Raw genomic sequence first — 11,712 nt, 5'->3', positions numbered from 1 at the left:
CACAGAGAGCTCCAGGCCAGCTGGGGCTACAGAGAGACCCTGTCTCAAAAAGACAGGAAAAAAAATAAAAAAAAAAAAAAAAAAGCAAACAAACAAATGGGAAGATTTTATAACTTTGTGGCTGGAACTGTCTATGGCATTGGAATGGGACCACCACCACGGGCAGATAATATCATGACACCGATAGCTCCTGCCAATCTGAAAATGATTAAAAAAAAAAAAAAAAAAGCAAACAAACAAATGGGAAGAAACTTTTAACTTTGTGGCTGGAACTGTCTATGGCATTGGAATGGGACCACCACCACGGGCAGATAATATCATGACACCGATAGCTCACCTGCCAATCTGGACTGAGCAGCCTGGGGTCTCCAGGCGACCCCTCCACATTGGAGGTAAGCACACAGCTCTGGCCCAGGAGAAGAGCCTCCCCCTCCGCAGACTGCCTGTGGGACAGGCCCACACTGGTGAGGGCAGTGCCTGCCTGCCTGGCCCCGTGTTCAGCACACAGCAGCAAAGAGCACAGAGGCGGGCTGTGTGTTATGTGTGGTAGCTGACAGCACCACCTCAGATTGCACAGAATGTCACAAGGGACCCACTGCCCAACCGAGGGGAGGAAGGGGCGCCTGCCACTAGGAGGGGAGGAAGGGAAGGAGCGTCTACCGCTAGGAGGGGAGGAAGGGAAGGGGCGCCTGCCGCTAGGAGGGGAGAAAGGGGCGCCTGCCGCTAGGATAGCCCTGGCGGCGAGAACTGAGAAAGGTGATCAACGGTGTGAGGCCCTGGGCTCCTACTGCCATCAGCACAGGACCAGCGGAACACCGCTTATTCCCTCCACCTACCGCCAGCTTGTCCTCCTCTTCATTCTCACTGTGCCACTCTGACTCCGCGTCTGTCGGCTCCACATCCCCAGTGATGAACTCTCTTCTCTGCACGAAGACAAGGCTGTGTCAGCATTTCAGGCCTCTGGAAACCCTAAAAGCTATTTCTCACTGTCTCATCAAGGCCTGGGAAATGTGGGGGTCGCACCTACAGGAGCTACAAGGCTCTAAGCACGTGGAACACGCACCTTGTCAAACAGAGGCTGGTAGAGCGCTGCATACTTCCTCTCCAGGTCGTGCACTTCTTCGTAGAACTTGGCCTCGATGTGTGCGCACCGCACCTGAAGCTGCTTCAGGGCATTAATTCTCCTTTTGACGGCTTTGGGTAAACTACAAGACAGGAGGAAGCAGGACACCTTACTGCCTGCGGCACAACCACGCTGTTACACAAGGTCACCCCTGCGCAAGGAGGTCCTGAAAACCATCAGGTACAAACAACAAACAGGCCCACTTCACAAAGAAACACACAAAGTGCCAGATACAGGGAAGGTTCAACCTCATACACCAATCAACCAACCCAAAACAACACACACCAGACAGGGGAGGGGATGAATTTTTAAGAACTGCATTTTTTCTTAACCAAACTGGTAATGGAAGAGACCTAAAGGAAGCCAGCTGGACACGGTGGAAATGCCTGCAACCTCACCACTTGGGAGACTGAAGCATTAAGTCTCCCATGAATTCAGGGCTAGCTTGAGTTGCACAGCAATTTCCAGGAACCTTCTCCACCCCAAAAGGATAAAAACCAAGGAACTGAGATGTCGCTCACTGGTAGGGCATGCACACAGCCCTTGGTTCAATCCCCCACACACTACAAAAAGAAAAAGAAAAACACAAAACAAACAACAAAAAAAACACAAAGAATGGGCCAGCAAGATGGCTTAGTGGGTAAAGTGCTCGCCACCAAACCTAACAATCCAAGTTTGATCCCCAGGACCAACATGGTGGAGAGAACCAACTCCTTCACACTGTCCTCTGACCTCACATGTGCACCCCTCCAAAATACACAGGCAAATAAGTAGTTAAGTGTGATAAAGAGCTAAAAGTGGACTTCTCACTCTAAACCCACACCAGCAGCTGATCAGGGTTCTGACCCCACATGCAAGCTTCTCTTCTAACCATGTCAACTAGGAGCGTCTCTGTCTTTCCATTCTGTTTTGTACTTTAATTTTTTCACATTTATATGATCACTCCTAAAGTCAAATCATAAAATTTTAACCTATAAGAATTGTTTAAATTAAACCCAAACAATGGCCCTGGGTAAACACTGGTTCACAGCAGCAAGTCTCAAGGCAGAGTCCAAACAGGAAGCCAGCAACAGCCAGGCACTGCTTGCCCCACAAAGCACACAGGCCCAAGGCTGGACCTACGCCCCCACCTCTCAGTGAGCCAGTGCCACTCCATTTGCTCAGTTTTGAAAGCCAGCAAGAGGCCCCATCCCCAACCCTTCCCCCACATTACTACATCCTACTCTACAAAATACACTCTTAAGCTATGATACGTATCCGTCAGGTGTTAAGATTCAACCCCAGCACCAAAAAAAAAAAGTGAAAAAGGGCAAAAACCCCTAATCCCCTAAAGAGCCTCTGAGTGAGTGCAAGCAAATGCGCCAGGCCCCGCAGCTGTAACAGCGGAGCCCGGCCACCTGAGATGGTGTCTCCTCAGAGGAAGACAGGCAGAGGTGCCCTCTGCCAGCCCCTGCTCTGCCATCTAGAGCTGATGATCTCAAGCCCTCCTAACAGGATGGCACTGGGCACGCATGCAGACAAGCAGGCCGCTCCTCACAGGGTGGCATTCACCTTCCATGCCAGGGCCTAGCTCCCTGAAGCACTGTCCACAGAGCGAGAACCCCATGTGTTCATACTCTGAGGCTGCTGGATGCAGCTCACACATACCTGGCAGGGTACTTACGTTTCTATGTAGCTGGAAGGCGTGTGAGAGACATTGTCAAGTCGTTCCTGTAAAGCTGCCAGAACTTGTGGATTCTGCATCACCTGATCGGTGAGCTTTTCTATTAAGAGTTGGAAACAAGACAGAAATTATTTAACAGTCAAGAACCCAAAATACCAACACAGTGTCTATCTAGCCTAGTGGCTCAGCCTATCATCCCAGCTACTCACTCGGGGAGGCTGACCTCAAAAAGTAAGAGAGCTGGAGAACACACACACACACGTCCACCCATACATATGAAATTAATGTGATAGGTCAAAGTCCAGCCTGGTCTACGTAATAAGTTCTAGGCCAGCCAGAGCTACATAGTAAGGTTTTATCTCAAAAAAAAAAAAAAAAAAAAAAAAAAAAAAAAAAAGCTGGGGACAAAACTCCACAGCAGGTGCTGGCCTAGCACTCGGGGCCCTGGAACTCAACCCTCAGTACCACAAACTTGTGTTTTAGAAGCACATTCCCTAGTGCTTCTTAGGCCAATATTCACAATGGGTCTCAAAAGAGGCCTGTACTAGGCCTGGAAGAGGAAGTCTCAGAAGTCTGTGTTTAATTTAAAAAAAAAAAAAAAAAGAAACACCTACTTAGCTACTCATTTCTAAATATAGCAAAGCACCTGTTTTGAGAACTTTATTTTAAATGCTTTTGTAAACTCTCTGCTGATCAACTGAGTGGTGGTTGGGGATACCTGGAGATTATTAGTTCTCCCCTGTAGCCAGCTAAGCCCTAACCTCACATCTGAGGAGATCACTATTTAACAGGAACTTCAGGGGTCCTAACTCTGGTTATACCTCCCTCCCCAATCCCTCTGCTGTCTAGAAGCCAGGGACAGAGATGAGACGGGTTTCTCAGTCCAAAGAGCCACCTCTCCCAGTGTGGTCTTCACACCCACCCATTTTCTCCAAACACCCGCCCCTGCTTACAAAAACCACCAGGGACTATCCTGCTCCTCTGACAGCTCACTAGACACACACCACCAGGGTGTAGCTAGAGCCGATTTTCCAGCTCACAAGGAGACACCGAGGGAGCAGGCACTGCCCTTCCCTTGGTGGTGCTGGAGGGAATCAATACCTATTCAGGCGGAGACTCTGTCAAGCAATTTCCCTCTCACTGTTCAGCCCAGGCTGACCCGGAACTTGAGATCCTTCTGTTCAGACTCCTGAATGCTGTGACTGCCTCACACATCATCAGGCCCAGTTCAGACATAGATAAAATTTTTTTCACGTTATTATTATTATTATCGTGTGGGTGTGTATAACGTGTGCCCGAGAACATGGCCTGTTTGTGGGGTGTCAGAGGACAGCTCTCGGAAACGGGTCTAAGGATCAAACGCAGGCTGTCAGCCTTGCATGGTAAATGCTCTCACACAACATCGAGCTACATCCAGCCCATCAGATACACAGATTTCTTCATGGGGAAAGAACCCCATGGACCCAATGACGCACATCTGGGTTTTGCTTCAAAGTAAGAAAGGGAAGAAGTCAAGGGCGAGGATCAAGTCTGGTCAGCGGTGATACCTAAGACATGGAGGCCAGCTCGGAACGGTGCTGTCTTCCCTTCTGAGGAGTCTTAAGTCACTAATCGATAAACAAGGTAGTGATTTCCATCTTGGACAGAAGTCCATTCCTGGTACTAAGAGATTCTGGCCCTACACAGTAACTCTGCAACCACGACTCCATCCGCGTGGACTAACCTGCGCTATCTGCATTGTTAGCAGCCTCCACAGACTCTGCAGGAACTCCATCTGAAAAACTAGAACAGGAAGTTTTAAAAGTATTATAAAGAAAGGTCTAAAGACAGACAGGAATTCCCTATTTCCCCAACATACCAGACATCTGTGCAACATCTTCAGGTTAGGTGGAAAAGAACAGACATTAATGTTACCCAAGGGAGATTCCCCCACTGTTCTGAAACGCTTACTCACCTCCCACCCCTCCCCACCCAGCACGGCCCTTGCAGGGCTCTAATTTGCAACCCTTGCCAAAGCTTCATTTAAAAATTTTTTACTTTTATTTTATATGTATAAATATTTTGCGTGCATGTATGTTAAGTGTACCATGTGTGCAGTGCCCTCACAGGTTGTAAGACGGCATTGGAACCCTAAAACTGGAGTTATAGACTATTAGCTGCCACATGGGTGCTGGGAACCAAGCCCAGGGCCTCTACAAGAGTAGCCAGTGCCCTTACCCACTGAGCCATCGCTCCAGTCCCACAGCCGAAGCTACAAAAGCTTGGCAATCCTCCTGTTTCCTGAGTGCTGAGACTACAAGTGTGAATCACCACAGCTGGCCTGAGTTTTATTCTAAGATTAAAAAAAATAGAGGGGTGTGAGTGAGTGAGTGAGTGAGTGAGAGAGAGAGAGAGAGAGTGTGTGTGTGTGTGTGTGTGGCTGTGCATTTGAGAGCAAGTGCCTATGGAGACCAGGGGCATCAGATATCCCAGAGGCTGAAATTACAGAGGGTTTTGAGTTACCAGAATGGGTGCTGGGAATCAAACTGGGGTCCTCTGGAACAGCAGTACAGCACTAACCACTCATCTCTCCAGTCCCCATTAACTTTTATTTCATTTTTTAAATTTTTTTTTTATTTTTTTGGTCTTTTTGAGGCAGGGTCTCCCTGCAGCCCCAGCCGTCCTAGAACTCACTCTGTAGGCCAGGCTGGCCTTGAACTCACAGAGTTCCCTGCCTCTGCCTCCCGAGTGCTGGGATTAAAGACATACGCCACTGCACCCAACAACTAGGTTTTATTTCTACAATCAATCTCTTGACTATAAAATCAACTTAAAGTATTCAAACCACACCAAATGACATGCTAGTATTTGGTCAGTGGCCCTACGAGGCCTTGTCATGTAAGACATGGTAGCCACAGTGCTCTAAATGCCCACCCCGCAGAATCGTCAAAACAAGGAACTCGATGAGCAGAGACTAACATCAGCTTCCCCAGAGCCAGACACATCCTCCTCATGAAAAAAACAATCACACATACATCCTGACTTAGAGTTCTGGGGGGGGGGGCGCACAGAACTGGGGGAGGAAGGGAAGCCATGAGCAAACTACAATGATGTACGTGCACGAAAATGTCACGATGAAGCCCATTATTCTGCCAACTAAAATACTGAAACAAAAACCCCATAGGTACACGGACAACATCAACCTTTAATGAAGCACAAAAAAAATCCACCCTATGATCCCTGGGGTCCATGTCAAGTCAATCTATAGTTTCACCATGAGTGGGGACAGTGGGGATGAGGCAAGGGAGCATAAAGACTGCTTCCACACCACACAGCGAAAGCCGAAAAAGTCACCACTTGCGAGTTTTAAATGCATCGAACTTTGAGTCTTAAGTTTCTGGACGGACTACAGCCAGGCTCCAGGTCCCTAATTAAACTTAAACTCCAATAAACAAAGTCCATTTTGGCTTACCTGTTATCTGCCATCTGAATGCTTGTATCCCCTACAAATGAGAAAGAGTTAAAAAAAATTACATTCACAGAAATAACTGTTTTTGTGCTAGCACTGTCTAATGATGGAGATCCACTGGGGGCAGGTGAGGCCTTTCTTGGGTTAAGGAGCTGCCCCAGATCCTGCCTGAGGCTATTTGGGCACACTCAAAATTCCTAAGGGACACTGAAGACCTAAGTTTTGCCAGGCACAGCTTACACCTTTAATCCCAGCACTTCAGAGGCAGAGCCAGGTGGATCTCTCTGGAACTCTGTGAGTTCCAGGCCAGCCCAGGTTACATAGGGAGTTCTAGGCCAGCTGGGGCTACAGGGAGACCGTCTCAAAAAGACCAAAATAAATAAATAAATTAATGAAAAGAAAAAGGAGCCAGAATTGGTAGCACAGGTAGCACAGGCCTTTAACTAATACTTGGGAGGCAGAGAGAGACAAATCTCTCTAAGTTCAAGGCCAGTCTGGTTTACATAGTGAGGTCCAGGTCAGCTGGGGCTACAGAGACCCTGTCTCAAAAAGACCCCCGCCCCTAAGGAAAGGCTCATCAGGTTAAGCCGTGAAGACACTGAGACCCTGAATGAACACACTGTACCAGATTGAGTTTCCACCAGGGCTTGACACCACGACAACCCTACTGCTGTTTCCTTTTATGGTCCAAACAACAAAGCTGTCCACAGGGAATTAACTGCCTTAAATTTATCTTCTGTATTTTACATGTATGGGTGTTTTGCCTGCATGTAGTACGTATATGGCCTGCAGAGGCCAAAGAGGGTATCAGAGCTCCTGGAACTGGAGTTTCAGACACCATGTGGGTGCTGGGAGTTGCCAGTGCTCATATGTAACGGTGAGCGAGCCATCTCTCCAGGCCCAGACGCCTCATTTTTAACTGAGTATGTTTGATCTCTAGCTCAAGTAACTATATAATTTTAAAGGTTTTTATTTATTTTATGTGTATGAGTGTATGTGAGCATTATCTGTCCTCACAAAGTCAAAGGTCCTCAGAGCTCATGACGTGAGCAAATGACTAAGATTGACTTAAATGGGCAGAGGGATGTCTTAGGGGGTGTTTGCTATCCAGCCTGGTGACCTGAGTTTGATTACTGGGTCCCACAGGAAGCAAGGGAAAACTGCCTCTAAGTTGCCCTCTGACCTCCATATTCATGCTTCAGCACACATGCATGCATATGCACACATGCGTGCGCACACACACGCAATTTAAAATGTTTTTAACCAACTTAAATTTAAATGCCCTTCATGTACTACATGACCTCAGAATCTCTTGCACATGGCGGAATTAAGTGAGGGACTGTAAGGACTCTAAAGCTCATAACTTGGTCCACAGTCTTAGGATGGCAGGCTGGCCTAGAGCTCAGGGTGACCGGGTCCTCCATGAGTACGGCTCCCATCAGCTTAGGACCACGTCAATGGGGCCAAAGAAGGACTCAGGACACCCACCCACGGCATCCCAACCTCTGTCCCCACCTGGAACATCGGCCAGTGCATGAGGCCCCAACAGCACAGGCCTCACAGTGCTCTGGTCAGACCCTGACCCTGCCTGTCATCACCTCTCCTAGTGCCATCCCAGGTGCAGTGGGAAAGTGCAGACCTACCAGGTGACTGACTCCAGACTTGGGGAGAATGCTGTGAGCTGGCTGAGGGCACAGCTCAGTACTAGAGCATGTACTCGGCACGCTCAATGCAAACCGAAAAGGGTTGCTATCCAACATTTCTTTCATTTAGCCTTTTCATCTCTAAGCAATTAAAAATACAGGTTATGGGGCTGGAGAGATGGCTCAGAGGTTAAGAGTCCTCTTGCAAAAGACCCAGATTCAATTCCCAGCACCCACGTGGAGGCTAACAACAGTCTGTAACTCCAGTTCCAGGGGATCCAATACCACCTTCTGACTTCTGCCAGCACTGCACAACATGGACACACTTATACACATGCAGGCAATACATACACATAAAATAAAATATTTTTTTAAAAAAGCCCACAGGTTTTGCTCACCCAAGTAGTCCCCAAAGAAAAATTTGTAATCCTAGCACACAGGAGGTTGAGGCAGGAGGATTGCTGCTTTGAGTTCAAGGTCAGCCGAAGTTATATGAGTTCAAGGCCAGTGTGGACTACATTACAAACCTTGTCTCAAACGCTGTTGCAGCCTCTCCCCAAAACTCAAAGGCACAGAGACTATCAGATTGTAAATACTCACAGCAAGTCTTCAGATCATGTTTAGATTGATTTCAACTGTATTTAATAACTACTGATCTAACATACACACCTCGCCTTTGTATTTCAGCATTTATCAGAAAGTTTAATTAAAGGACTAGAAAGCTGACTCAGTGGTTAAGAGCACTGGCTGCTCTTGCAGAAAAAGTAGGTTCGGTTCCCAGCACCCATATGGAGGCTCACAGCTCCAGTTCCAGGGGATTCAATTCCCTCCTCAGGGACTGAACACATGGTGCACTTACATATACGCAAGCAAAGTGCTCAAAGCATAAAAATGAAATTTAAAATGTTAAGTTTATGATGGCCCACCCGTATCTGGGCACTCTGGAGGCTGGGGCAATAGGACCAGGAGATTAAGACCAGTCTCTCAGCTATACAGGGATAAACATGTCTCAACAACCCCCACATATAAAGCCAGATCCAGTAGCATATGCCTGCAGTCCCAACACTCAGGAAGCTGGGGTAGGAAGATCACGAGTTCAAAGCCAGGCTGAGCTGTACAGCAAAGCCATGTCTAAAGGAACAAAAAGAAGTAAGGCTGGGGTGCTGCTCAGTCAGCAGAGTGCTGACCAAGCAAGCAAGCCCGAGGCCTGGGCTAACCCAGCACTGAGTAACAGCATGTGGTGGCCCCATACCCAGCTGTACAGCAAGTACCAGGCCAGCAGCAGTACACGAAACTGTCTTTCCAACAGTCAGGTCTTTTATGCCAGCACTCAAGCGGTAGAGATAGGTGGATCTTTGAGAGATGGAGGCCAGCCTCGTCTACACAGTGAGTTCTAGGCCAGCTGGGGCTACAGGAGTCCCTGTCTCAAAAAGACCAAACAAAAAACCCTAAAAAATAAGAGAATAAACCCCAAGGGACAACACAGAGACCAAGAATCCACAGCCATCTACAGAAGCTGAAGAGGCAGGGAAGGAGGTCTGCAGCTTCCAGGAGCAGGCCTGCCAATGCACTGACTGCACTTCTAACCCTGAACTATGACACAATAAAGTCCGTTGTTGAAACAAAACAAAACACTCTCCCACTTGTAATGTAAATAATCTGAGCATGCTTCACTGGGGGTGGGGTCATGTGTGCAGGTGCACCTGAGGCCAAAGGAGGACGGGCTGTCCTGCTCCACCCTCTCCACCTTCTCCTGGAGACAGTCTCGAACTGAACTTGAGGCTAGCCATTTGGCTGTGCCACACCTGGCTTTCCACCTGGGCACTGGGTATCCAAACGGAAGCCCTCAGGCTTGCCCAAGGACTCTTACCCATGGAGCCATCTCTCAACTCCAATAATTATTTCTTTGATTTTTAAAAATATTTGGGAGGCAGGCATGGTGGCACAGACCTTTAATCCCAGCACTTGGGAGGCTGAGGCAGGCAGATCTCTGCATCCCAGGCTGGCTGGGACTACAGGGAGACCCTGTCTCAGAAAGACAAAAAAAATTTTCAATTGGTATTACATTTTTATGGGGGAGTGGCTGGTGGAAGTCAGAGAACTTCCAGGAATCATTTCTTCCCTTCCATCATGTGGGTCCCAATTCAAATCATCAGGCTTGGGAGCAAGCACCTTTACCCACTGAGCTAACCCACCCAGCCCATTACACAGTAGGTTTTAGACAGGCAAAGGTATACTACAAATAAACTCAGACTGAGAAAATCATCACTGCAGATGCTAGGTACAGGGATCACAACTCTGCTTCAAACTGTTGTTCATCAGTGTTTACCAGCAATGAAATCAGTCAACCCAACTGAAGAACAAGTTTGATGAAGACAGAGAACCTGTCCACTGGCTCAGTGGAGCCATCCCAGGACCCAGCAAAAGACTTGTCATCAGACAGGTGGCCAAGAAATCTCTGTCCAGTTAATCCCCTGCTGCTGAGTGAGTTTGGTGTTTCCCGTGAGCAGCACGGTACCAGGAGCCCTGGGACTACGCTAAGCAGTTTCAGAAGACGCAGGGTACATTTCCTTAGTCACGACTGCTTCCAAAGAACTGCCACCAGGTGACTGCAGGCCATCTCTCCAGGGACTTCCAGGAAGCCAATCATCAGGCTTCAGGAAGAAAGTGAAAGCCTGCTCTGGTGCTGAAGCAGAGTGGTCTCCTGTGCCACACCCCTCCTATACCCTCTCAGCGACATTTGCAAATTCTTGAGACTATGAACAAAGCAAACGTGAGAAACGTCTTCCTAATTCAGCACTGAGAGCTCGTCATCTTGTCAGCAGGCATCTCCTTCCCTTCGTATTGAAACTACAACCTCCCAAGGCCCCAGTGAAAGCTCTTCTCCTCCTCAAAAGCGTCTGCCACCACTTGACTTGCTACTGTACAGGGCTCGTGCAGCACGGATGGCCGTAGTGATGCACACCTCAATCACTTTAATCCCAGCACGTGGGAGGCAGAGGCAGGCGGACCTGGCCTACATAATGAGTTCCAGACAGGCTAGGGCTTACACAGTGAGACCTTGTCTCAGAACAAACAACAAAAAGATACAAAGCCCCTGACCCCCTCTGCAGAGCACTTCAAGACAAGAAGCCTCTATACAGAAGCTCAGAGCCCATCTCTCCACAAGCAGAAGCCACTCCCTCACCTTACTCTCATGAGCTGCCTTGAACCCTGGATGGAAGCACATTTAGTTACAAGTGACAGCAGGGACAGCTCTGGGAAAGGAATTTAAGGCTACACACCAAGTGGTGGAGATCAAAAGGTGAAGTTCACAAAGCGCTCTTCTGTAGCGCTCCTACTCTAAGAATACAATGTACCTTCTGTTACCCACGACACCCCAAGTAAGAGTCAACAACAGACTAAGTACAGCACCGGGCCTTGTCTTCAGCAGGCAGGGGACCCAGTGACAGCTGGGTGAAGGCAGCTCCACACCACCACAAACACACAAAACTACTTCAAAGTCAAGCCCAAGATGTCATCACTATCTATCCATCAATAAGCCTCCCAGCCACTGACTACTCCAGCTTGCCAGGAGGTCCCTGCAAGGGAGGCTGAGGTAAACAGCAGCGAGCTGTCTTCCACCAGCAGCTTCCTGCCACCACAGTGGTAGCAGCAGCAAACTGACATGGCCTTTAAATACCGGAAACATACTCTTTTTTCTCCCCTTTTTCTTTTAAAGATAGGTCTTGTTAGGGGTACGGCGGTGCACACCTGTAGTCCCAGCACTTGGGAGGCAGAGGCATGTGGATCTCTGTGAGTTCCAGGCCAGCCTGGTCTACACAGTGAGTTCCAG

At 48.4% G+C, this 11,712-nt stretch overlaps 1 protein-coding gene across 6 annotated transcripts in view; it reads right to left on the bottom strand.

Annotated features, from left to right (window-relative positions):
* Nap1l4 (nucleosome assembly protein 1 like 4) overlaps positions 1-11,712 on the bottom strand; it is a 44,385-nt gene that overhangs the window by 29,458 nt on the left and 3,215 nt on the right. For 5 of the 6 annotated variants that reach the window (XR_607469.1, XM_008839183.1, XM_008839182.1 and 2 more), the window contains exons 2-6: positions 6,238-6,268; positions 4,510-4,568; positions 2,787-2,886; positions 1,064-1,205; positions 837-923 (exon numbers count right to left, since the gene is read on the bottom strand). Coding sequence is in view for 5 of the 6 variants with exons in the window: in XM_008839183.1 (XP_008837405.1) it covers positions 837-923; positions 1,064-1,205; positions 2,787-2,886; positions 4,510-4,568; positions 6,238-6,268 (419 nt within the window). In the remaining variant the exon portion in view is untranslated. The remainder of the gene's footprint in view (positions 1-836; positions 924-1,063; positions 1,206-2,786; positions 2,887-4,509; positions 4,569-6,237; positions 6,269-11,712) is intronic. The other variant, XM_029566506.1, reaches the window with a different exon arrangement.

The sequence above is a fragment of the Nannospalax galili genome, unplaced genomic scaffold (genome assembly GCF_000622305.1).
Source record: "Nannospalax galili isolate Female #2095 unplaced genomic scaffold, S.galili_v1.0 scaffold1639, whole genome shotgun sequence".
Taxonomy (NCBI): Eukaryota; Metazoa; Chordata; class Mammalia; order Rodentia; family Spalacidae; genus Nannospalax; species Nannospalax galili.
This window is presented reverse-complemented; position numbering and strand designations above follow the sequence as displayed.